This window comes from Passer domesticus, chromosome Z (genome assembly GCF_036417665.1).
Source record: "Passer domesticus isolate bPasDom1 chromosome Z, bPasDom1.hap1, whole genome shotgun sequence".
Lineage (NCBI taxonomy): Eukaryota > Metazoa > Chordata > Aves > Passeriformes > Passeridae > Passer > Passer domesticus.
In genome coordinates this window covers 18,424,838-18,451,351 of record NC_087512.1, presented here as the reverse complement: position 1 = coordinate 18,451,351, position 26,514 = coordinate 18,424,838, and the positions used below count along the sequence as shown (strand labels likewise).

Sequence of the window (26,514 nt, the reverse complement as noted above, 5' to 3'; positions counted from 1 at the left end):
AATATTGTCAATATACTGGTCTTACATTTTTACTCCATGTTATTTGAGAAGTGTGTATTTATTGTTACAATTTCTTGTTCTAGGCACAGATTGATAGCTTTGCATTCTGTTCTTTCAACTCAAGATCAAGCATCTGCATTTACAATACCACCTCTTGGTATTAGAAAGGTAATATTTACAAAGTTTACAACTGAAAAGAGAAATTTTCTGTGGGTGCAACTCTGTATTGTTAGCATACAGAATTACACAACAATTAGGTGTTCCTAGAATTTCCTCTCTGCAAAGAAACAATTCTAATTCGGTGGTCTGTAATGGGTAGAAGATAATATGCTGTGAAAATATTGACAGTATTGGACAAATTCTTAGACCTAAAATTTTTCTGTGATCTTCCTTAATTATTACTTAATTGTATTTTGACTATTGTTAACCAGTAACTGTGGCTTTTATCTTGGAAAAGTACTATTTTATTTACTGCCAAACTATGTAATGAAATGTTAATCAATTTTGGCAGATACTAAACAGTAATTTTGATGGATTATAAAGCAAAATGTGAACGTAAAATTATTTCTTACCTTTTAATTTCTCTCCTTGGGGAATACTAGACCATTTTCCAAGTCATGTAGCTGTTAATTATATGTCAGATTATTTAAGTAAACATTTCTGGGTAAAAAAAATTTAACCAGACTTACTCTATAATAGTGATTTAAAGGTTGAAATCTGCTACACATTCCAGTTCTTCTATTTATGTGATGTTACTCTTTGCAGATTGTTTTGGCAACCAATATAGCAGAGACAGGTATCACAATACCAGATGTTGTCTTTGTAATTGATACTGGGAGAACAAAAGAAAATAGGTGAGAGTTTGATCTTCATCAGTCACACTGTGGTTACTGTAAATATTTGGAGAATAGAGCTGCAAGGACTTTGTAGTATCCTTATTAACTTAGAGCAATCCTTGTTGTCATTTCCCCTATTAATTAGAGTTCTGGATGCAGAAATGTGGTGAGCTCATTTAAAAGCTTGCAGTTTTGAGTACAGGTTTGGGGGGTGTGTTTGGAGTTTCAGATCATGAGAAGAGCAAGGGAGGTTCATAGATAATGGATATAATGTATGAATAATTATGATTAAGTACTGTTTTTAAAATTAATAATGTAATTTTTATGCTATTTCAGTTTTTGAAAGTTATCTTTCTTCACTTTAAATTTTAAAATCCCTACACAATGTGTTAGAATGATTCTGAATTGCCAAGAAGATGAAATAAAAAAGCTTTCATTTTCCAGTTTTTATACTTTCACTAGTGACTTGTATCCAAGGTATTATAATATACAGTTCCTCCTATATATGCTTGTTTTCAAAACTAAATGTATTTTCAAAAATTGCTCATTAGATATAGTGTCAATATGCTGGTGTTCAGGTTGTATATACGTGAAAATTTAATTTCTGAAATCTGAATCTGAAATTTGTAATGTTTAAGGTATCATGAAAGCAGTCAGATGAGTTCCCTGGAAGAGACCTTTGTTAGTAAAGCTAGTGCTCTGCAGCGGCAAGGAAGAGCTGGGCGTGTTAGGGATGGGTTCTGCTTCCGAATGTACACAAGAGACAGGTATTGTAAACTTAGCAAATTTCTGTAACTCACATAGATACCATATTTTTTTCAGTGTAAGACCAAGAATTCTTGTTGAAATTAACTTTATTTACTGCAAACCAGCAAGATAAAACTGGAAAAAATTCAACCAAAACAAGAATTTGAGTATCATATGTTTAAAGTGTTAGTCTTTCACACTTTTTTAAAAAAAAGTTGATTTTATTCTTAATATTTCTGTAGTGTGTTTTTTTTTTAAAATATTACTAATTAAAGAAAAAGTGCAGTACAGAAAAATGTAGAACATCAATTTTTTACACCACCTGATTGGGTTACATCAAATGCGTGCAAACTGTACCTCCTAAACTTGGAGTTTTTAATCAGACAAATCTGTAGGCTTCTGAGGAGGTAATCTCTGTAGATGAGATGGGGGCGCTGCAGAATTAGTTTCTGTTATTCCAGTGGAATAACCTTTTTCCTGCTTCTGTGAAAACCTAAAGTAACTTTCAGCTGAGAAAGAATTAACCTTAAAAGTCTTTTGATATAACCAATGAAGTGTGCCTTTTAGCCCCCTAAAAGACTTCTCAGTTTGAAAGCATTTTACAGACTTGTTTTGAATATTGGGGTTTCCTGCCTTTCTCTCTCTAAAACTTGTTTTCCAAGCCACAACACATACCTTAATTCAAAGTATGCATGGCTGACCCATGCTACTCCCTTCCCTGCCCCTCAAGAGACAAACTGCAAAGAATGACCAGATTTACAAGTTTAATTCAAAGTCTTCGTTGAAAATATATGTTTTTGTCGTTTTGTGATGTTGCAGGTTTGAAAGCTTCATGGAATATTCTGTTCCAGAAATACTGCGTGTGCCTTTGGAGGAATTATGCCTTCATATTATGGTATGGGTTTTGGTTTTAGAATCCCTAACCTTGTGTGGTGGTTGACCATGGCTGGATGCTGGGTGGCCCCAAAGCTCCTCTATTATTCTCCACCTCAGGTGGATGGGAGAAAAAAAATAACAAATGACTCATAGCTAAAGATAAGGACACAAAGAGATGACTCACCAGTTACTGTCACAGGCAAAACAGATTTTATTTGTGGAAATCAATTGAATTTATAACGAAATAAGTTAGAGTAGGTTAATGAGAAGTAAAAACCACCCCTCCCTCTTTCCTGGGCTTAACTTTATTTCCCGGTTCCCTACCTCCTGTCCTCCATCAGCACAGGGAGATGGGGAATGGCAGTTTTGGTCAGTTTATCACAGATTTCTGCTGCTGCTTCCTCCTCAGAGAAGGGAGGACTCTTTCTTCTGCTGGATCTTGGGCTCCCTTCCACTGGAGACAGTTCTTTACAAGCTTTTGCAGTGTGAATCCTTCCCACAGGTTGCAGGTTTTCATTAACTGCTCCAGCATGGGTCCCCCTCAGGGTCATAAGTTCTGCCAGCAAACCTGCTGCAGTGTGGGCTCCTCTCATTGTGGCGCCACAGGTCCTGCCAGGAGCCTGCTCCAGTGTGAGCTCTCCACAGGGTCACAGCCTCCTTCAGACATCTGCCTGCTTGAGTTTGGGCTCCACCACGGACCTCCATGAACTGCAGGAGGACAGCCTTCCTCACCATGGGCTGCAGCAGCTGAAGAACCTCCTCCCCTACTTTGTTCACTGATTTTGTGTCTTCAGAGTTGTTCTCACCTCCTCTTCTTTGGCTGCAATTTGTTTCTGTGCAGTAATTTCTCCTGGAAGCGTGATCACCATCACTGATTGGCTCAGCCTTGGCCAGTGGGTCTGCCCTGGAGCTACCTGGCATTGGCTAGATGTAGGGAAGGCTGCTCTCAGCTTCTCACCAAACTCACCCATGCAGCCCCTACTGCCTAAACCTGGCAACACAAGCCCAATACACCTTGTTAGCTAAAAATACTGTGCATGCCTCTAGAGGAATTATGCCTTCATACTATTGCCTGTTTTGGAATTATTGGCCCTGGTAGCTGTAAAGGTTTGTTAGTACAGACCTAATCTAATGCAATTACTTAGTTGGGCTTCTCATACCAGTCAGGGAGTAATTCAGCATTTGATTGCTGTAAAATATGAGCATGCTGTTCAGAGAATAGTGATTATGAATATGATTCCAGTTTGCCTTAGAGTGACAATTTTAAACTGTGTTAATAGCCTTCTAATTGATTTCTGTTTAAGGGAGGAATTCCATTACCTCTCACCATGTCTTAAGTGAGTAGGATGTGCATGAGAAAACTAGCAACTTGGCAAATTAGTGCTGGGTTGAACTGCAGCCCATCAGGATTGAGAGTCCCCTGCTCATCAGTGATCACTGATAACACACTTCTCTGAACAGTGGTCATGCCATATGAAGCCCTTCCAAACAATGAAGTTTTGTTAGCCTAATAGGGGGCATGTCAGCCTTCCAGGAAGCAAGATGCATGTTTGATGAGGAGGGAATGTGAACTTTTGATGCAAGATCAGCTTTCCAGTTTCCTGTGTAGCTGTTAGAGAACTTCATAATAAATTTTTACATTGAAATATATGTCCTTTTACTTCACAGAAATGCAGTCTTGGCTCTCCTGAAGATTTTCTTTCCAGAGCATTAGATCCACCACAGCAGCAAGTAATTGGAAATGCAATGAATCTTTTGAGGAAGATTGGTGCTTGTCAGTTAAACGAGCCCAAGCTGACTCCATTGGGCCAGCACCTTGCAGCCCTTCCTGTTAATGTAAAGATTGGCAAAATGCTTATATTTGGTGCTATATTTGGCTGCTTGGATCCTGTGGTGAGTGAAAAAAATAATATTTTTAAAAGTATAGAAATTGTTAACTCTTTGCAATTAATCTGATTTCTTGTAATGTGGTATTTTGAAAAGGTGATGCAAGTTATAATGTTTACTTTAGGGTGAGGGCACCCAGACATCATGGAGGGGAATAATATAAGTGTTGTTTGTGGTTGGACTAAATGATCTTTAAAGTTTTTTCCAATTCAAAGTAGCTTCTAAACTCCAAAGTACTCTCCACAGTGGATTATCAGGCTTGGTCTCCAGGTTTTTTGCCTCAGTCATCAATGCCAACCACTTTTATGGCAGTCAGGTGAAGTCCCAGGTGACTGGGAAAGGGGAAAGATTGTACCTGTTTCTTTAAAAAAAATTAGAAAAGAGGGGCCTTGGGAGCTATGAAACTGTCAGGTTCAATTCTGTAACAGGGAAGATGATGAAACAGATCCTTCAAGAAATGTGGTGTGGCACTTGGAGGACAGGAAGGTGACTCAAGACACCAGCATGAGCTTAACCAGGGGCAGGTCCTGCTAGACCAACCCAGTGGTATTCTGTGCTGGAGAGACCACATCAGCAGACAAGGGGAAGGGTACATACTCATTTATCTGGATTTCTGCAAAGCCTTTACTGTGATCCCCCACCTGATCTGGAGAGACATGGTGAACTATTTGATGGATAAGATAGTGCTTCTACAGTCCCATCCAGAGGCTCATGGTCAAGGGCTCAGTGTCCTGATGGACATCAGTGACAAGTGGCGCCCTCAGGGGTCTGTATTGGGCGCAGAGTTATTAAATATCTTCATCAATGACATAAGACAAAGGGATTGAGTGCATTCTCAGGAAATTTGCAGCAGCTGAGTGGTGTTCTTGACACATCTGAAGGATGAGATGTCATCCAAAGGGACCTGGAGAAGTGGGCAGATGTGGAGCTCACAAGGCCAAGTGCTGGTGCTGCACCAGGGTCAGGACAACCCCAGATATCAGCACGTGCTGGGGATGAACAGATCCAGAGCAGCCCTGCCCAGGAGGGTTCAGGGGTGCTGGTGAGGGAGAGGCTGGACATGGCCCAGCCTTGAGCACTCCCAGCCCAGAGAGTCACACGTGTCCTGGGCTGCATCCAGAGCAGGGTGGGCAGGGAGGAGGTTCTGCTCCTCTGCTGTGTTTTCATGAGACCACACCTGCAGTGCTGGATCCAGCTCTGGTAGCCCCAGCACAAGAAGGATATGGACCCGTTGAAGTGAGTCCAGAGTTTATGACAAAGATGATCAGAGAGGAGGTATTGAAGTACCTCTTTGAAGAAACTGAGAGAATTGGGGTTGTTCAGCATGGAGAAAAGGCTTCAGCATGACCTAATTGCAGCTTTTCAGTATCTGAAGGGCGTTGAAGAGGAACTTCTTAAAGGGGCACATGGTAACAGGACAAGAGGGAATGGGTTTGAGCTGAAAGGGCATTTGGTTTGATTTGATATTAGGAAGAAATTCTTTACTGTCAGGGTGGTGAGACACTGGCACAGGTTGCCCAGAGAAGTTGTGGATGTCCCATTGCTAGAAGTGTTCAAGGCTGGGTTGGGTGGGGCATTGAGCAACCTAGTTTAGGGGAAGATGTCCCTGCCTAAAGCAGGGGCTTGAAACTAGGTTATCTTTAAGGTCCCTTACAACCCAAGCCCATAATTCTAAGATAATGATAAAAGAAAATTTCAGGCTATTTGTTTTATAAATCTGTAAGCTTATAACAAAATACTTCTAAGTGATGTGTACTGAAAAATTGCAGGCAACTTTGGCTGCTGTTATGACAGAAAAATCCCCATTTACTACACCTATTGGTCGAAAAGATGAAGCAGATCTTGCAAAATCGTCTCTAGCTATGGCAGTTTCAGACCATATAACAATCTACAATGCTTATCTGGGGTAAGTGATGGATCTCCTGTGCTCATAACTAGTAGCAGATAACACATAATGCAGTTATGTAAAGAATCCTTAGTATCTCTTGAACTGCTATCATTTCAAGTTTTTTTCTGTTCAGAGTAAGAACAGAAAAACTGATTGCCAAGTACTGTAACACAAACGGATAGTTTGCTTAGTGTTTTTTCTTCAATACCTTTTTAACTATGCCTGCACACATACAGAGGTTTACTGTGTCAGTTTATCCTAGTGTTTAAAGTATTTTGATTGCCGTTTGTGCTATTTTGACCAGAATATTTTATATTTGGTAAAGCACACATGTACAAAATGACATATAGGGTTTTTTTCCTCTTTAGGGTATTACCACTAAATCTGAATTTTGTTTTGACTGTCAAAACAGTCAGAAATGTGTGGGGGTTGAGAGTCAATCGCCTTGTATTTTTGTTAGTATCTGTCAAATCTACATTACAGGCATGTTCTTTGAAGTGTCCTTAGACAAGCAGAATTCATCTTTGTTAATACAACTTACTGTAGAGTGGAGAATACTTGCCAAAACATGTTTTTCTTCTTTAACTTAGTGCCTTTTCTGCTGTTACAGTCTTGATGGGTTTCTTGCTGCAATGAGACACTGTTTTTTCCCTAGGTGGAAAAGGGCCCGACAGGAAGGGGGGTATCGTGCTGAAATGACTTATTGCAGAAGGAATTTCCTTAATAGGACTTCACTGTTAACTCTGGAGGTAAAACTTACCATTGTGCCCTGTACTCATAAGTTATTTTTTTTAATTTCCCTCTGAAAATGTTCTTCCCTTTTAAAGAGATGATATATCACAGTTACTCATTAGACAAGATAAAAGCAAGTGGAATTTAGGGACTGATGAAATGCACACTCTCAATCAAGGTAGCTGTCTGTATTTGAATTTTGGATATGCGCACTTTGGTAAACAGCTTTGTAGTCACTGCCATTGGAGAAGCTAGGCCTTACTTTCATCAGAGAATCACAACTTCATGAATTACAATATTTATATTATTCTTAATATCAAATAACATATCTGTTAACAAGTAATTTGAAAGATGAGCCACAAACGTACATGAATGGCGTCTTATTTTTGGTGAGAAAATGTTTTAATTGATCTTTGCTTTTAAGTTTTTGACTGAGTACTTGTAAGCAGAACTGGATCTTTGATGCAAATGTATCTTTTCATTTTAACAGCAGGTAGAGATTTAGTATTTGCAGAATATATATTTCCGTATGTTTAATCCTGCATTCCAGATATCAGATTGTTATAAATAATGTTTTTATCATTGAAATAGCTAGGATTCCAATGTGGCTGCAGAAAATACAAGTGATTATTCTAGTAAGGGAATAGAGAGCATGAATAATTCAGATGAAGTGTAATTTCCTGTTGTTGGGTTGGGGTATGTAACTTTTTAAATTCAAAACTTTACTGATACCATCCTAATTGCAGGATGTGAAGCAAGAACTCATAAGGGTGGTCAGAGCAGCAGGGTTTACAGCACCTTCAACACAATGTGCATGGGATGGAAATGGAGCCACACAATCTCTGTCTCTCAGTGAAATAGCTCTTCTTAAAGCTGTGTTGACTGCAGGGCTGTATGACAACATAGGAAAAATACTATATACAAAGTCTGTGGATATTACAGAGAAGCTGGCTTGCACAGTAGAAACTGCTCAGGGTAAAGCTCAAGTTCATCCATCTTCTGTAAATCGAGACTTGCAGACATATGGATGGCTGCTTTACCAGGAGAAGGTAAGTTGAAGATAGTGGATGTAGCTAGTAGTTTCTGTAAAGGAGTTCTGCCTCCAGTACACATCAAATTAGCATATGTTATTTAATATCTAATTGTTTTAGGTTTAAGAGTCTTACTGTCTAATGATCTCAAAGTCCATAAAAGTGAGTCAATTGAGTGCTGAAGAAAAAGAAGGTGAAGCTCAAGATCATGAACAAATCTGTTCAGGGTGAAGCTGGTAGCTATAAATGGAAGGCATTTTCTGTATAGCATTTAACTTAATAGTATAATTGATTTTTTTTAAATACAGTCTCTTTGATTTTAATAGCACTTCACACACTGATATGTAATAGTAACTTTTCAAAGTCTGCTTTGTTTCTGTTCTGAGGTTTTGAAACTTGGTACTGACATACACCAGTAATAAAATAAGAGCCAATTATCTAATGGATAGCTAAACTCCCTAAGTGAGTTGCAATTTTTTAAACTTCTTTCTCCTTCCATTGAAAACCTTGTAACCTGTTTGCTAAATTTAAGTGTTTGTATTTAGTTATACTTCTGGTGGAGAAGCAGGAAGTATTAGACTTTTCAATGCATATAAAGTGATAGTATTTTTTGAGAGTTGAAAATATTTCCTGACCCCCAAGAACATCATAGTATGATGACAAGACTGCAGCTAAGGTAGGTAAGTTATTCTATGAAGAATGGGGCGAAGCCTGCACTTTTGCATGAACATGCACTCTTTTTATGTCCATTCTTCCCACTAAACTCATTCCCCATTCTGTCTTTATTCAAGATATTCCAAGATGTTCCACATGTTGAGTCCCATACTTCATGCAGTGTGTGTCTGTGTGTACCACATTTGTGCATGTAGATAAACTGATAAAACAGTTCCCAAGAAGAATGTATAATGAAAGAGCTTTGCCCCTCTGCTTCAGTAGTGTTACTACTTTTAATGTTGCTTCTATGAACACTGCTAGGTTAATGTTGTGTCTCTATTTGAGAGAGACTGTTAAAGTTAACTGTGCTTTAGCTAACTTCTAGCATATACGCCTGTCACTTAGAGTGAGTTGTTTTATGTGGTAAGGCAGACAAATAGCTATTGATTGTTAGCAATAACTTCTTTTGGTTGCATCTTGAAAAAGGAAAAATTGTATTTCTTGCTTGTAGAAGTAGCAATCAAATTTAATGTTACAGAATGTTATGTGGTTTGGGATTTTTTGTTGCTCTTTTTAATTGTTCGTGTTTGTTTATATGCAGGTGAGGTATGCCAAGGTGTATTTGAGAGAAACTACTTTAATATCCCCCTTTCCCATTTTGCTTTTTGGTGGGGATATAGAAGTCCAACATCGCGAGCGTCTCCTGACAGTTGATGGTTGGATCCATTTTCAGGTGCATTGGAGTTATAAATAAACTACCTTTTGTGATTCTATGAGCTTTCATGTTACATAGTTGATATATTAGCTTGATTTGGACCACTGTATGTGGGAGATGCAGACAAGAGGGAATAAAGGGGGAGAGAATTTAAGATAATGACGGGAAATTTTATATACATGTATTGAAATCTTAATAAATCACACTCAAAAGAATAGACTTGTCATATGTGGTATACAACAAATCAATACTCTCTCTCTTCAAGAAAAAAGTGTTCTTTCAGAAAAGGTATTGAAAATGGATGCAAATGAAACCTTTTTTTTATAGAGCTTGTACTAAAAGTAGAGGAGTGTACTGTTTTTATATTACCCTTTCTTATAATTTTACAAACTTGTAAATACGTATTTATCTTTAGCACACTACTGTATATACTGTTCTATAGTGGAGACAGAATTGTTTGAAAAAAAATCCAAATTGGAAAATAGCTGCTTGCATGGGTTTGGGGTGTTTGGTTTTATTGATTAGATTTTTTCCTTTTTGCATGTGTAAGTTTTACTTGGAAACTGAGAGCACTTTCCCAGCACATTTTTGCAGACAAAATAGTTGTCATGAAAAGATCCTCTGTAAATTCTGATAAATAGCAAGTTTTGCTATCCAGGCAGCTATGTGGTTACAATTTTCTGTGCTCCTTCTGTACTCTGAGCCTTGTGCTACTCTCAAAGACAACTGTAAGCAGCAAAACAATTTTTTGCAGTCTGTTGATCCAAGTAAGCAGTCATCTTGTTGTACCAAAGGCAGCATATAAATGAAATAAAGATTGAAATAGGGAGGAAAGGATAAAACTAAATATTTTTAGGAGAGGGTTCTGTTTTAAGTATACCAATTCATAGTGAGATCTAGAAAAGGCTTGTGATTGCATCTTCAATCAGGCCTGGCAGACGTCCCAAGAGGCAGTAGCTGTTTTATTTCAGGTGTAAGTGTAATTTGAACTTTGTTACCTTGGGGGGTAAAAAGGCAATTAATTGGGCAGCTTCTTGGTGAAGTAATAATTTCCCCTTATGCTCCTTGTGTGGGGAACACATTCTAAGTTACCGTTCTCAGCTGCTGTTCTTCAGGCTTTGATAATGTGCACAACTGGTGCCTAAAGCTAAGGCATAACGCAAGCAAAGTCATTTAATGAATATCCTATCCATCGTGATTATCATTACCATTAAAAATCACATGTGCATCATGTTTGCAGGAATCTTGATATGAACTCTTGTTTATATGTAGGGTAATACTGTGATCTATATTTTGGTGTGAAATGTCTGATGATTAAATGTTTGTCTTTTCTTTATAGGCTCCTGTTAAGATAGCAGTAATTTTCAAACAGCTGAGAGTTCTCATTGAATCTGTTTTGAAGAAGAAGCTTGAAAATCCCAAAATGTCACTTGAAGGTAACTTATTGCTGGCATTACTCTTTGTTAAACGGACCTTGCAGCAAAACTGAGGAATCATTAGTACACTGCATCCTCACACAGTAGCATGTGTGACATTAAAGTTCTATTAAGAGGCATCCAAAAAGTCATTACTAACCCTGCATATGTTGTGTGGCTCACTCCAGATATACAAAGATCTGCACAACTGCCATTTTAAGGATATCCATGGTAACAGCATTCAAGGTAGTGGTAGTAACAGTGAGGCAAGCATCTCAAAATGAAATTGAGATTTTGTGGAGAATCCTAGGCATAGATGATTTATAAGTATTATGCAAGTTGTCTCAAAATCTAGGTTAACCAATGACATGCTGGATCCCAAAAGTAAGGGATAGCAGAGCACAATTTAAAATTTGGACACTGGATATTCAGGAGCATATTGTAGGTGGGGAAGAAAGGGAGTTCCTGCATGCTGATATGTATCTGGAGTTAACCCACAACTTTCCCAATCTCTTTTGTGGAATAGTGAAATGGTCATCAGCAGTTCATCAAATAATTTTATGATGATGTACTGTGTACATACTGTTTGTCATTTTGCTTGCCAAATGGTAATCACTTGTTCTGCTTTAGATTCTGGCATAGCCTAAAACTTTAAAATTTTAAGTTGCTGACAGCTAGACTTCTCTTATGATTTTGGCATTTTGAGAATCAGTTTTTAAGATTGCTCTTTTTCATACACTGTGGTTTTGTTTTTTTCTAGATGACAAGGTCTTATACATCATCAAAGAGCTGATAAAGACAGAAAATGGTAACTGAAATCAGAAATCAGCAACAGATCAGAGCTTCAGTAATTGCAGGGGAAATACGCACTCCAACATTAATTGGAAATTAATTTAAATTCTTAGTATGGTTGATACCAGCCATGATGGGGATAGACTGCATGATTTTGCATAGGATCAGCCTTTCTTTTTATCATTTTGAAGATGAACATTGGATATGTGTAGCCTTTACACTATATTTGGTGCCATTTGTCATGACTCTAGGAATGATAACTGCAAAGCAGCTTTTTTAAAATATGAACTGTTCACAGCCATTTCTCTTTTTTTAACTTGATGTGCTAATCATACCATCATCAGTGTGTACTGATGATTGAAGATTCAGTCCTGAATCTCAGTTGAGTAGAATTCCATGTATGCAAATGGAAGGCAAATGTTTCTCATATGGGTTTCGTAAGTGCTGATTTTTTTTTAACTCTTAATTTACAGTATTAAACCAAGACATCTTAGAGAAGTCTTAATTTTGCTGTATGATTTACATTGAGAAGATGCTCTATAAGCATCTCTAAGATTTACAGCATGGACTGCTGTAAATGAGTGCTCAGCGAGATGTGTACTGACCAGCAGCTCCTCCAAAAGAAGAGGATGTGCCTCTTCACAGTTGTTCCTCCCTGTTTACCCTGATTCTTGTGACTCCTGCCACTGTACTATATTTTGCTCTCTCTTTTTTGTATGTTAAGTTTTGCATAGTTCTCCAGGCACCCTTAAGGAGATGATCATGTGTTTTTTCTCCTCTTATTGATCAAAATTCACATTGACCCTCTTCAGGGAAATAGCGGGGAAGCTCCTAGTGGCAACTTCCAGTGGTAGTTCTCTCCTACCCTACTTGCTCACAGTGACTGGATCCTTTGTTTCTTGTTTCTTTAATACTGAGTAATTCATTAATAGCTTAATGAATCAGATGGTTTCACACTCTACTTATTCACACTATTTCTAATTATGAAGCGCAATTGTAGATTGACAACTGAGCTTTCAAGAATAAGGAATATATTGGTGGGGAGGATTTGCTGTTAAACAATTGCAGTCAAACAGGAGCTGTCTTCACAGAAGCACAGTGTAGATGAGAACTTTTCTTTAATCTGAAAAATAAAGATTTTATACAGCAGAAGTTAATCACGTACAGAAAGGGCACTCAGGAAATTGAATTCATAAAAATGCAAAATATATGGAGCCTATCCATTTAGATTATCACAGTGGAACTAGTATTGCTGTCCAGCTTGTGCATCTTAGCTTACACCAATTCTGGAAAAGGAAAACTGTTTGGTAACAGCTCTGAAGGAACAGGGATCATATCTGTTGTTCTTTTATGCATTATGATAATGTAGTGGTAGTCCTGGTTTCAGAGGAGACAGGAAGTGACTTTTGGGGGTTTTTTACAGCACCATTTAGGCAAGGAAGCATTTGAACAGGAAGTTTTGATCTTAGACCTTAAGAGCTCAACTTTGCCTTCAGTATTCCCACACTGAAATCAAAACTTGCAAATTTTGTTCGTTGAAGATATAAACTAAATCTGTACCCTAAACAAATTTCCTAGGGTTTGTTTTCGTTGAGATGTTTTATTTGTTATTTTGGTTGAGATGTTTTATTTGTATTCTTTGGAAACACAAAGTAGAAAAAATCTCAATAATTCAGTTATTAGCAAGCTGCTCTTTATTTTGGGTTTGAATTTTGCAAATGAGTTGTTGGTCTTAAATGGTTAAATCCTAGGGAAAGTGTGAATTGTGTTTGAGTTCTCTCTTATTCAACTGTGATGAATAAGAGGTTTTTTTCCATTTATAGGTGGTAATGTTGAAATTCAGAGTTATTCTTTGTGTTTCTCTAGCATGCTGTGCTTTGTAATCTTCTAAATAAATGACTGAAATAAATTAAGGGGATATAGTGTAATGACTGGGCAATTGCACGATCTTATGTGTGAATAAGTTTTCTGTAAAACAAATTAAGGAGGTCACACTGTGGTGTACAGATAAGCACAGTTATCTTTAAAGAAAAACTTTTAAAAAACCCCAAAAAAATAACAAAAAAAAACCCAAAAAAAAACAAAAAAAAAGAAGAAAAAAAAAATCCACAGCCCAGATGCTACACTTTCTGCTTCTGCAGTATATACTTTTGTGCCTGTACTCTTTTGGGTGGATGAATTTTCTCTTTTGCTCTATTTATTCAATAAAGACTTCTGTTAACACTTCTGTGTTGCTTTTCTCAAAGCATTTGTCAGACACAAGACCATTCAGTGTCTCCCGATCTTTGTCACCGTAATTTCAACTGTGGTCTTCAATGTGGGCTTTGTTTTTTTTTTACCTTGGAGAGGCGTTCCTGCTCCTGCCATTCACGCTGTGGAATTCCCACCTCCTCCTCTGTTTTGCTTCTGTATTGTTGGCTTCTTGAAGCTCTTGTTTCCTACTGCCATCTTTCCTAGTGCTTAACCCAGAAGAGGTTTTCTTTCTGCAGGTCTTTCCACATCTGTAGCACACTATAAATGGGTGGTTGGAGCGCAGGACTGTTTTAATTTCCCTGCATTCAGCTGTTTAATATAGTGCCCCATCACATAAATAGTCCATGGATGAAGGTGTAACTGAAACCTAGATTGTACCGTGAGCTGCCGCATTCCTGTTTTTTTTTCCCCTGTTGTCCTGTGCTGTTTCTGGAGACCTGCACTGGAAGTGTTACTTACGGGCAGTGATCGGTAACTGTTAAGGCTTACGACGTTCTCAGCTGACCTTCTAGGAGCTAGAGAGACGCCTGCGTTGGTAATGGCACAATCCGTGCAGCAGCTTCAGCTGGCCACCCTGGTGTGTTTGCGGCCCTGCTGTCTGGTTCGCTCCCTGTGCCGCGCGAGAGCGAGGCGGCCCTGGTGCGGAGGTCACATGGCGACTCCGCCGCAGCCCTTTTGCCCGAAGGCGAGCGGCAGAGAAGAGACAGACGTTTCGGTGGCTCGGATTTTGTTTTGGAGACGGTGGTCCCCTAAGTGCCCAGACGACGGGACGGGCGGGGCGGGGTGCCCGGGAGGCGGGCGGTGACAGCTTTGGCGGCCACCGCTCCGCTCAAATAGCCGGTGCCGCCACCGGAGCGGACCTGGCACGGCCGCCCGCCCCATGGTGACGGCGGCGAGCGGGCGGTGCGGCGGCACTCCGGAGCGGCGGGGGCCCGGCGGCTCCCCGGGGGGCTGCCCGCGGCGCCCGGCACGGCGGCGGCGCCTGGGGGCGAGGACGGCGGAGGCGGCGGCGGGGGAGAACGCGCAGGAGCTGCAGGCTTTCCGCGACTACGGGGAGAGCTGGTACCGCTCCCGCAAGGGGCTGGAGAGCCGCTTCCAGCCGCGGGAGCCGCTCGCCCGGCAGCCGCAGGTGGGGGCAGCGGGGCCGGCGGCGGGGAGTGGGCGGGGGAGCCCGGGTCGGGCCCGCCTGATCCCCACTGCCGGTGCCCTAGGTGACGGCAGAGGCGCGCTGCAAGCTGGTCAGCTGGCTCATCCCCGTGCACCGGCATTTCGGGCTCTCCTTGGAGGCTCTCTGCCTGGCCGTCAACATCCTCGACCGCTTTCTCGCCACTACCCCAGTGGCCGCCGACTGCTTCCAGCTCCTGGGGGTGACAGCGCTGCTCATCGCCTGCAAACAGGTAGGGGCGGCCCCGGGCCCCGGCTGCCCCGCCACCGGGGGTGGCGGCCCCTGAGGCCAGCCTGAGGGGCCACAGACATGCCGGGCTCCGCGCCAGCTCCCCTGCACTGCTTCCCGGCGGCAGCGCCCTCACTCCTGTGCCCACCCGCAGGTGGAGGTGCACCCTCCTAGCGTGAAGGAGCTCCTCGCCCTCTGCTGCGATGCCTTCACCCGCCAGCAGCTCCGCAACCTGGAGTGCATCGTCCTGCATCGCTTGGACTTCGACCTGGCGGCGCCCACCGCCAGCTTCTTCCTGGAGCACTTCAGCCAGGTGCGGCTGGAGACCCGGGGGGCCGACGCGGGGGAGGCGGCGGACGCCCGGAGCTTGGCGGCGGGCGTCGCGGAGCTCAGCCTGGCTGACTACGCCTTCACCAAATACGCGCCCTCTCTGCTGGCCGCCAGCAGCCTGGGGCTTGCGGACCGGCTCCTGCGCCACCGCAGCCCCCTGGACCTGCGAATCAGCGGCTATCCGGAAGAGCTCCTGCGGGACTGCATGGACCAGCTTCAGCTCCTGGTGTCCCTGAACGGGCGGTCCCTGTCTCTCCTCCTGCCCTCGGAGGTGGCCCAGAAGTGCTCCTGGCTTGGGGATGACCGCTGACAGCGGGTGGTGGTGGAGGCGGCTCTGGTTCGGCGTTTGTGCTCCACAGAGTCGGTGCAGTCTGATCCACTAAGCCTTAGTGTCACTGGAGCTTAAAAATTAGATGGCGTTTTGCAAACGATTTTATGTGTCATGTCATCTGCACTGTCCCTTTGCTGTATTTTTTTAAGTCCAGCATGTAAATAATTTACTGAATCTCACATACTGTGTTATTTAATTGGAGGGTGGTCCATAAAGATAACGTTGTAAGGACCAACCGAATGCTGAGTAAACTCTTTTCTGAGTAAACTCTTTTCTGCTTGTCACCTCTATACGTTTATTGGCTGGTAGTATGCAGATGCAGCTGGGAGAGGAAACACATTGGCACATAACGAATTCACCCTGTCAGTTAACTCAATCCCCCACAAAATAAACATGCCCAGTAGTGTCTGCCCTGTGATGCCTATATAACTTGAGTCAAAGTTACAAGATCTTGAGTTATAAGATATACATCTTGAGTTATAAGATATATAAGATACCAATATAACCCAAATCATAACTTTCTATACAATGTAATAGCTAGTATATGGTTAAGTAGCTGCTTAATGCTTAAATAAACAGAAACTTGCCAGGTGAGTAGTTTTCAAAAATAGACAGGTATAGCTATATTGGAAAGCAGCAGAATGTACTAATTAGTAATTAGCAAATGCAAAGCAAATTAGCCACAAAATGAAGAATTTAGACTGGTTAGATCCAGAAAGACCAAGGAACACCATAACTGTGCATGCTCCAAAGATAAAGTTGAAAAGCTTTATGAGGAACACCTTAAGCCTTCATTGAAGAAGACCCCCCCAGACCACCTAAATTGGGGAAGCACAAGCATAGTACAGTAGAACAATTTATATCCATGAGATAACTTTATGTAAATCGGTTCAGGTGCATGTATGATGATGTTATAATGCCGTAGCAATATTAAGCAATACTTACTGTATAAATAAACCACAGCACTTAACAAGGATGGGTGAGTTAGGTGAAGAAATCCCCCTCGCCTCCAGTGCTGCAATAAAAAAAAATACCTGCTCTATAGCCAGTCAGGGGTTTTATTTCACCCCTTTCAAACTGCCTCCCGCTGGCTTGGTCATGGCTCGAGAAAAAAAAAATAGATACACTGACATAAGTGTAGGAAAACAGAGTGTGGGATAATAATATAATCCAGAGGCACGCTCCGAAGCAGGTTGGCACATTCAAAGGCAGAAAACAGTCATAGCATTGTAAAATATTTCATTCTCTTCATTTGTATCTGTGCACAAAAGTAGTGTTAAAAGACCTCATAGACACCTAGAGCTGCCCTAGGGAGTGCTCACCTTTCACCTTTCAGCGCAGGGGGGACCCGGACGCCGGGCGGCGCTCCGGTCCTGCCTGCCGTCAGGTGATGAGCAGGACGAGCAAACCTTGTCCATGCTGCTGTTATTAAAAATACCCACAAGACCGCCACGGGGGAATAAAGGGCAGCTCAACCTCCGCCAACCCTGTTTGTTGGTGGTTTCATCTGGACATGCTGTATCAGCGAGTGGGACTCTGCCTGCACTAGGGTACCCTCTCCCGGTGCGCGGGTCAGTACGTTCAAGATGCCATGGACGGTTTTTTTTTCTCCTACATAACACACTCCCCACCCGGCCCCCCCGTCCCCCATGGCTTTCAACGCAGACGGACCCTATCCCTTACAGAGATTTAACACACACCACTACAAAAACCAGCCCAGCCCCCAGGCTGACGCCCGCGCTGCCCGGCCGAGCCCCGCGGGGCCGAGCGCGGCCCCGAGCTGCTGGGGGGGCCGGGCGGCCGTGCTGGCGGGCCCGGCCGCGCCTCTCCTCGCCTTTCCCTCCGGGGCGGCCCGCCAGGCTCCGCAGGCGCGGGGAAGGGCTCCGCGGGCGCGGGAGCCGGCGGCGCGGCCCGGGGCGGCGGCGGGAGCTTTCGGCGCCCCGGCGGAGCGGAGGCGGGCGGGCAGCCCCGCCGTGGCCCCTGCTCGCGGGGCGGCGCCGAGCGGGACGCGGGGCGGAGGGCGCCCGCCGGCACCGGAGCCCGAGCCGGAGCCGGGGCCGGGGCCGGGGCGCCGGCATGGAGCAGGGCGGCCGCCGCCGAGCCTTCGGCAGTATCTGCCCCAACACCGTGCAGGGTCCGCCCGCCCGCCTAGCCAAGAAGCCCGCCCGGCCCGGCGGGGACACGGCGTGGACGCCCCCGGCCGCCCCGAGCCCCCGAGCTCCCCCGCCCCGTCCGCGCCGCAGCGGTGCCCCGCCGGCCGCCGCCGCGCCCGCCCTGGGTGAGTCAGCCTGCGGCGAACAGCCTTAACCCCCCAGGCGTGTACCCTTCCCCGTTCCTCCTTCTGCGCCCCTCTGGTGTCCCCCACTGTGCTCCCCAGCCGTGACACCCCACGCCTTACCCTGCACCGTGTTCCCCCGACCATGAACCCCACTGTATCATCCCTGGTGCCTTTGCACCCTGTTTCCCAGCCTTGCATTACCTAGCCATGCACATCGAAGGTGCTCCCCAGCCGTGCTTTTCATTTTGCCAGTCTCCTTTCGCTATGTCCACCCCTGCCCGTGCTACTCACCTTTGTCTCTGACTGTCCCCAGTGCTCAGCACCATCAACTGGCAGGATTTGGCAGCCTCTGCCCCCATCCTTCCCACCACACCAGCTGGCCCTGTGACCCTGCAGCAGGTAAACCTACTGTTCAGAACAGCCTAGGCTGCACTTGACTCCTGAAGGGGTAGCTCTCTCAAGCAGATGGATGCTGGCAACTTCCCTAGCCTCAAGTTTCCCACCTGTGAAATGGGCACGGCAGAGGACAGCATCTTGTCCCATGTGTCAGATGGGTTGCAAGTGGCAAGGGGATGGTGCCTGGGGGTGCTGGAACTGTGATAAGGTGCTGAGCACAGGCAGCAGACACTGTCAAAACAGTATGGGCCGTGGAGTGGGCAGGTCTGAGCACTGGGCCCTGCTCACTGGATCATTTCCTTCACCCCTGCCAGGGTCCCTGCTTCCAGGATGGGCCGGAGTTTGATTTCCAGGAATTCAGGCATACTGTCAGTGACTTTATACCTGGCAAGTAGATATTTTTCCTTACCTGAGCCAAATGTACCTGCGTGTGCACATCTGCAGTCATGCTGCATTGTGTCCTCTTTTTTTTTGCTTTGCTTTTGGAATTTTGGATGCCCACACACTGCATGTTTGTCCCACCATGGGACACTCTGTGGGGTAGTGCATTCCTGCTCACCCCCTTAGAGACCCGAGCTGTCACTGAGCTTTCTCCCACAGGAGACAAATCCAAACAGATTCAGGGTGCACAGCTGTCACAGCAGAGAAAAGCATTTCAGAGGGATGTGTCCAGAGGAGACATCCAGAGGGATGTTTAGAACCAGAATGGTGTGCTGGGGCTGGGGAGATACCTGAACGTGAATATCTCCACTTAACACTAGTGGCTATTCCTTCTAGATGTATCCACCTTAATGCCACCACCACTGGGCTGTACTGACTATGATTTCTCACTTGGTGAGGAGGTGGTTTTTGGCCCCTGCACCCCGCAGCTGCAGGGCAGCGCGGTGGTGCAGGTTCCCCCACAGAACCTGTCTTCCCCTGAGCCGTGCTGGAGGGACCTGGCAGACCAGCACCAGAAAGCACTGGGAGATGCCCTGGAAGCAAACAGCCAGGTAGTGACCCCTGAAGCCCTCCCCAGCCCACGCTGTGTTCTGTTGCATCCTGTTGAGGCAACTGCAGGGCCCTGGCGTGCAGCATCCCCTGGCTCCTGGATGATGTGGCTGTCTCCACCACTCCTTTCTCCATTTGTCCTTCATAGCTGCAGGAGACCCTCACACAGAGGCAGGAAGAGCTGGTGACACTGCGAGAGAGCAACGTGCAGCTGAAGGAGCTGGCAAGTCAGGCCAGGCAGCTGGCTGCTGTTCTTGACGTGAGTGCTGCTCACCAACCGGCCTGGCTGCCCCACGGCCCAGCTTGTCCCTGGGGGACGGTGTGGTGCTGGGTGCAGGGGGGAATAGGGTGCAGGGCAAGGCAGCAACAGGGCCTGGATGGTGGGAGATATGGAATGGGACTGTGGGAGTTGTGTTGCGCAGGACAGGGTGGTGTGGGGTGGACGGTGCGGGACAGGGCAGCATGGGTTGGTACGGTGTGGGGTAAGGCAGTATGGGGTGGAGCAGGGCAGTGGGGGGGGACCCAGCTTGGCACGGTTCGGGGCAGCGCAGTGAGGTGTGGGAGAGGGCTGTGCGGTGCGGGATGGAGCAGTGGAGCGCTGTGTGGTGCAAAACAGGACGGGGCTGTGCGGTGCAGATCGCGGAACTCGCACTCCCTCTCGCCGGCAGACGCTGATGCTCCCGCAAAGCGCCGACGGGACAGTCCTTCCTCCTCTTCCTCCTCATCATCCTTTACCTCCTCCGCCCGCCGCCGCTGCCGCCGCCGCTGCCCCGGCCGGGAGCGGCGCGGAGGATGCGGAGGGCGTGGACGCCATGCTGCGCGCCGTGTCCGACAAGTGTCGCGCCGCCCTGCGAAGCCTGGCGGGCGGCGCGGGGGACAAGCCGGGGGGCAGCCCCCGGGGCAGCCCGGGACACAGCCCGGGACGCAGCCCCACCGCCAAGCGCCCGCGGGCGGGCCCGCGGCTGCACGGCGCCTTCCGCGGGCTGCGCACCGGCCGCGCCGCCCCGCGCCCGGCCGGCAGCGAGCTGGAGGGCGGCGGCAGCCTGCGGGCGGCGCTGGGGGAGGCGGGCTCCATCCGCACCCTGGCCTTCCCGCAGGGAAACGCCTTCACGCTCCGCACCGCCGCCGGCGGGCACCGATTCCGGTGGGTGCCGCGCTGAGCCCGCCGCTCCGCGCCCCGGCCTCTGCGGAGGGGGGCCGGCAGCGCACAGCCCTCGGCACGCTCCCCGTTTTCTCTTGGAAAAGGGGTGTTCGCGCTTTCCCCCCGGTGCCGGAGAAGCGACGGGAGGGCGCGGCAGAGGCGCCGTGCCTCAGCGAGGGTGCAGCGGCACAGCGTGCCGCCCTGGCTCCTGGCCCCGCAGCTTGCCATCAGCAGCTTGCCAATGAAAGCAGAAATCAAACGAAGATCTGCCCGGCTTTATCCAGAGGTTTTAAGTCAGCTGAGCAGACAAGTGTAGCTGACAGGACTGCAGTTGGCCAGTATGAAAGCAGAGTGATCGTCCCAGGTGGCTAATCACGATGCAGCTGCTCCATCGTGGAATTTCACACCACAATGTTTACAAAGTGCGCGTGTATCGTTCATGTGTGAAACTGTATGTGTATATTTGTACTCATTATGATGATTAAATGGTACTTTAAATTGCCGTTTAATTTGTACCGATTTACAGTGAACTTTATTTTGCATCAGGTATGCATATTTACTTTAATTAGAGCAGAGATAGAAGAAAGCATATCTGATGGAGTAGTGTTAGAAAGTTTTAGAATAAAACATGCTTCTTTTAGCATTAGTTAGTGGTACTGACTTATGTAAAGAGAAATGTAAAGAGTAGCAGATTAAAGGAGATATATGCAGTGTGCTGCTAGAAATATGTTTATAGCCTAACATCATGACCATGTTGCATACCAAACACTTTTTATCTGTGTGTATCTGTGTGTCTGATGGTGCTCCTGTGAGTCTCCCTGAGAAAGGTTTCATTTCACCCACTAGTCTGAAAGCTGAGCCACTAATAACACTCATGTAACAGTACCTGATATTTTTATATTTCTGTGGCACGCAAGTGACACACTGCTCCATCCAGGGTAGGGATTTTCTCCCTGTGAAGTTATTGTTTTTTCAGCATTCAGCTTTTCCAGCATCCTTGCATGGATGCAGTCCAACTGTGACAGGTCTGTATGATGGTTAAGCTGACAGCACATCATCACCTCAGTGGATTTCCTAGAGGAGTTGAAACGCTGCACATACTGTTGTGCTTTTGGCAAGCAGAGATGTATTTGGAAGGAGAGTGGTTGTTGTTGCCAGCACAACATGTAGTTGTATGGCTGCTAGGAGACTGCAAATGTACTCATTGAATATCTGAGGTCCTTCACGTCTGCAGCACTGATATCCTTCTAGCAGGAATGGTGCTGAAGCCCTTTCTGGGACGCTATGGGCTCAACCCTGAGGTGACTTCAGAGACATTTACATTTTTGCAGAAGACCTTTACCACTTTGGCCAAAATCCTGATTGAAATCCTTTCTGTCTGCACTGAATTCATCAGGGAAGAAGTTAATAACAAAAGATAGTGCATATATATATATATATATGTGTGTGTGTGTGTGTGTGTGTGTGTGTGTGTGTGTACAATTATGTAATGCTCATAGGAATATTAATTCCTCAGAAATGAAGTGACACACTAAAAGTGTACACTTCTCGCAGGATGCAAAAATGCAATAACCACCCTGCTGGATTGTAATTACTGTTGATCTTGCTGCTACTTCAAGTTTTTTTAGAATTACAAATATGTTTTTACTCACTTTTTCAGTAAACCTGCTATGGCGTTTCCACTGATCACTTTTACTCATAGTTTTCTATGGTAAGAGGATCTTTGATTAATTTTGAGATGTAACCTAAAAGTAGTAGAAAATTATCATAAATGTACTTTTAAGTATGTTTAATTTGAAGACCTATTAATCAGAAAGGCTGAAAATTGGCTAATGAGAACAAGATGTTTCTCAGTGAGACTCACAGGAGCATCATCAGACACACAGATACACACAGATAAAAAGTGTTTGGTATGCAACATGGTCATGGTGTTAGGCTATAAATATATTCCTAGCAACATACTATATACATCTCCTTTAATCTGTAAAAGGGTATTTTGAATTGATACTTATCCATCCACTTCCATAGAGGAGCTGCATAAAATGGACAAAGCTCTTGCACAGATTAAAACAGCCAAATTACTGTTTTTTTTGACAACAGTAAATTAGAAGGATTGCTGTTAGGCAGGAGTTGATGGGATCACAGGGAGTCTGGTCCCTTGATGCCCATGTTTCATGCTTGTTTTGTCAGAAGCTGACCTTGTAGGAAGTGGAAGGCTACCTCTAGGAACCCTCACATCAAATTTTTGCTGTATTTTGAGGTTTTATATTTCATGCTTTATGCTTATTGTCTGGGAGAGGATCTGTGCAGAGCCCCTGGACATGCAGGTGTGCTGAACTGAAGAACATTCTGGTTTGTGGTTTATGCTCACTGTTGTTTTCTCTCTCTGGTGGAGCATTGTCCATGCAATGCATAAAGGGAGCTAGTCAAGACCCCAGCAGAAATAAAGTAAAGTAGTTGCAATAACATTTCATGAGCTTTTTACCTGCTCATGTTAAGTAAGCTTTCTCCACTTTTCCCTGCCCTGCTGGTGCCAAGCCATTGGGATGTGTGGCTGCGGAATGCAGAATTGCAGACAACTGGAGGTGAAAGAGAAAAATATATTTTAATTTTGGAGTGCCAGGGTAAGGGTTTATTGAGTTCATGTGTTGAAGACAAGCACACCAATTTCATATATACTTTGTCTGGGAATTTTTTTTCTGTGGGTAAAATCCTTAGATGTTAATTAAAAGAAAACATCAAATCTCAAGGGACAACTTGATTAAAACTACATTCTAGAAAGAATGCTAACTTCTAGTAAGTAGGTGCATATTAATTAAGTCAGTAATTTTAAGGGTGGAAAGGACCAAAGGGATGGAGTTGTTCAGAAATGGCATAAGGGTTTTGTTATAGCTAGGATTTGTGAAAGCCTTTTTTTATCAGCAATTTTGCTCATCCCTTGATCAAAAGACAGTATCCAAGAGTGAGTGTCAGCAAGGCATTTTCCTGCAGGGCTTGTTAGAGTTGTTCAATAGACCATAAAGAGAAAACTTTGCCCATTCACAAGTCTGAGCTACCCTCCACGTACCAGTAATAGAAATGTTCTTGCTTTGATGTTCATTATCAAATTGTATGTAAACACAGTCAAACATTTGGTGTCATTTAATTGCTCTGGTCACTGTTTTTGAAGCACACAGGTTCAGGCAACTCCCACTCATATTCCATCACAAAGATGCAACTGAAGTTCCTGCTGGTTTGCCACAGATCCTGCTTGGTGGCAGGCAGGCATTGAGGTGGCTCGGGCATTTGGTCATCATGTAGACACCAGACTCTAACATGGCTATCATGTGATAGCAGCAGTATAAAACTACTCCTCTTGGCTCCTCAGTGAGATTGAATTTCACTAACATTTATTCCCTTGTTTTCCTGAATATCTTTCTAAATAAAAATACCCCTGAGTCTAACTTCAAGGAAAAGGCAAGCATTTTTCAGTCCTTTTCATATGACAACAGCAGCACTCTTCATCTTTTCTAAACATTGACTTCTGGTCAGCAGCCATTATTTGCATTTTGCATTGCATAGCCTCAACAAACAACTAAAGCTAATGAGGTCAAAAGAGGCTGTAGTTTGCTTTGGCACAACTATTTCATAGTTGTAGCAAAAATCAGTCTTAAAGTCTGCCTTGCACCTAGCACCTGTTCAAACTCTGATAGAAAGTGACTATTTATGTTCAATATTTACTTTATATATTAAATAAAATACTATGAAAAATAAATCAGTAAGAGTCTTTGAGGTTTTTCATGTGTTGGCAAAACACATGATAACATTCATTTTTGGTAAAATCTCCAGATTTCTTGTGTGGATAATGAAGCCACAATTAGAACGTATTTGCTAAAACAAGTCAACTTGAATTTTGAGTCTATTCTCTTTTTCACCCAGTAAATTGTTGTTGCATTTGCCTGTGAGGGTTATGATTTAAATCCAGCTGGAAGTTAAACTTCATGCAACTGATCCCTATCTTCCAGTCCCTCACCCACACACTAGTGAGAGAGGGGGAGGAGAGAGAGAGAGAGAGAGAGAGAGAGAGAGAGAGAGAGAGAAGGCAGAATTACAAGCTGAGATAACAATTTACTGGAAACAACAATGAGATAAGAGAATGAAAAGTAACAGCAACAATACATACTAACAACAATGTGTAAAAGAGGGTGATTACACAAAAAATGCTCACGGAGTCTAGCTGAGCAGACCTGGTGTCATGCAGCTTTCTCAGAGAGCAATATGGCACCCACGTTCCTTTCCTTCTTGGATGTGGGCATCCCTTACTTCCCCTTACCTGGCAGATAAAAACTTAGGCACACCCACATGGCTCTGACAGAGAGACCCACATGACTCTGACCTATACATATGTGTACGTATACATACATATGTCTATCTATACATAGAGAGAGATAAAAATGTACATGTAAAGGAATTACTTCTGTAGTCAATAGCTGTCCCTGCAAGATGCCTGTTGAGTTCATGTAGTCCATGACTGTGTCTTCCATCCTCCCTAGACATCTTCCAGAGCAGGAGGGCTTGTGTGCTGTTGGCTGGTTGTCAGCTGCAGCAGCTCACAATTGGTGTACCTGGAGCAGTCCATCCTTGTGGCCCATGGTAGTTATAGCATGCAGTGGCAGTGTCATTCTGCAACCAATATTATACAATTCAGTATTGCAGACTGTTGTCCCCCAAAAATCAAGCCTCCTTGAGGCACACATCTTGTTTTTGTCCTTCTGCCATACCCACCAAGTGCATCCACGTTCTTGAGCAAAAATAATTCCATGGATATATTTGCCTTTGCTTGAGGCAGGACTAATCCAAAATATCTTCCCTGAGGGCTATCCACTGGTTGTCTCCACTGTAAACACATAAAGCTTGCCTTGGTGTGTTTGTGGTAGTGTGGTGTAACCAATCTGGCACAGTCTGGGATAGCCAGGGAGTGTCCATGGTTAAGTGCACCCATCAATCACAAGCCCATCTGGATGTTGCATCTCTTCCCTGGTGACCTGAGGCATCATGGGTACATTGAGGCAGAAATAATTCACCCTTGTGTTGCCAGTCAGATCCACCTGAGACACTTCAATCCACCTCTCCATTGTTTTGATGCTTTTCAGTAGCCCAAATCTTGGGTATTGTGCACCTACACAATGTACTTTACAGCCAACTTCTCCACCTGGGCAGAGCTGCCACACTGCTGCAGCCCAGACGGTTTCCCTTTGCACTGCCAATTGGTCTTTTTCCATTGGTACAGCTGCCCCTACAGAGTGTTTGCCACCATCAGCAAGCCAGTGCAGAGGTAGAGCACTGGCCATTTCTCTCATTCTCAGCTGGACAGCTTTCAGCTTCGTGAACTGACTGGATCCACCTTGCCCCTCAATAGTGTAGGACTCCATACACCACCTTTCCACTTTCAAATTGTCCTTACGATACAGCAGGAGCCATCAGTGAATTGCTTTTCATTTTCTGGCAGCTGAGTGTAGTGCAGGACCTCCTCAGCATGTGCAATCTTTTCTTCCTCTGGTGAGGATAATCCAAAAGTTTCACCTTCAGACCATCACCTTCCGAGATGCCTGGGTGATTTGGTTTCCTATTTGAGCTCACTGTGTGGTCAGAGCAATCCATTCATTCTGTGTAGCACCAGTGCCATGATGCATAGAAGGCACTTGCCCTGTGAACACCCAGTCCAGCACTGGCAGTCAGGATGCCAGAAGAAGCTGTGCTTTGGTACCAATCACTTCTGAGGCAGCTCAAATCCCATCATAAACTACAAGGATCTCTTTTTCAGATGGAAAAAGAGATCCTTGTAGTTTA

At 44.6% G+C, this 26,514-nt stretch overlaps 3 protein-coding genes across 4 annotated transcripts in view; all 3 read left to right on the top strand.

Moving 5' to 3' along the window:
• DHX29 (DExH-box helicase 29) overlaps positions 1–13,796 on the top strand; it is a 28,873-nt gene extending 15,077 nt beyond the window's left edge. For both annotated transcript variants that reach the window (XM_064402981.1, XM_064402982.1), the window contains 11 exons: positions 84–168; positions 766–854; positions 1,475–1,603; positions 2,403–2,478; positions 4,128–4,352; positions 6,116–6,252; positions 6,890–6,983; positions 7,713–8,015; positions 9,253–9,384; positions 10,706–10,802; positions 11,542–13,796. In XM_064402981.1, the coding sequence (XP_064259051.1) occupies positions 84–168; positions 766–854; positions 1,475–1,603; positions 2,403–2,478; positions 4,128–4,352; positions 6,116–6,252; positions 6,890–6,983; positions 7,713–8,015; positions 9,253–9,384; positions 10,706–10,802; positions 11,542–11,597 (1,423 nt within the window). In that variant the 3' untranslated portion in view covers positions 11,598–13,796. The remainder of the gene's footprint in view (positions 1–83; positions 169–765; positions 855–1,474; positions 1,604–2,402; positions 2,479–4,127; positions 4,353–6,115; positions 6,253–6,889; positions 6,984–7,712; positions 8,016–9,252; positions 9,385–10,705; positions 10,803–11,541) is intronic.
• Positions 13,797–14,635: 839 nt separating this feature from the next.
• On the top strand, positions 14,636–16,157 carry CCNO (cyclin O). The gene is made up of 3 exons (XM_064403987.1): positions 14,636–14,955; positions 15,038–15,223; positions 15,374–16,157. The coding sequence occupies exons 1-3, from the start codon at positions 14,707–14,709 to the stop codon at positions 15,857–15,859; spliced, it is 921 nt and encodes a 306-aa protein (XP_064260057.1). The 5' UTR covers positions 14,636–14,706; the 3' UTR covers positions 15,860–16,157.
• A 3,188-nt stretch (positions 16,158–19,345) lies between these two features.
• MCIDAS (multiciliate differentiation and DNA synthesis associated cell cycle protein) lies at positions 19,346–20,879 on the top strand. Its single transcript, XM_064404255.1, has 4 exons — positions 19,346–19,546; positions 19,693–19,803; positions 20,213–20,394; positions 20,461–20,879. The coding sequence occupies exons 1-4, from the start codon at positions 19,346–19,348 to the stop codon at positions 20,702–20,704; spliced, it is 738 nt and encodes a 245-aa protein (XP_064260325.1). The 3' UTR covers positions 20,705–20,879.
• Positions 20,880–26,514: the final 5,635 nt, after the last annotated feature.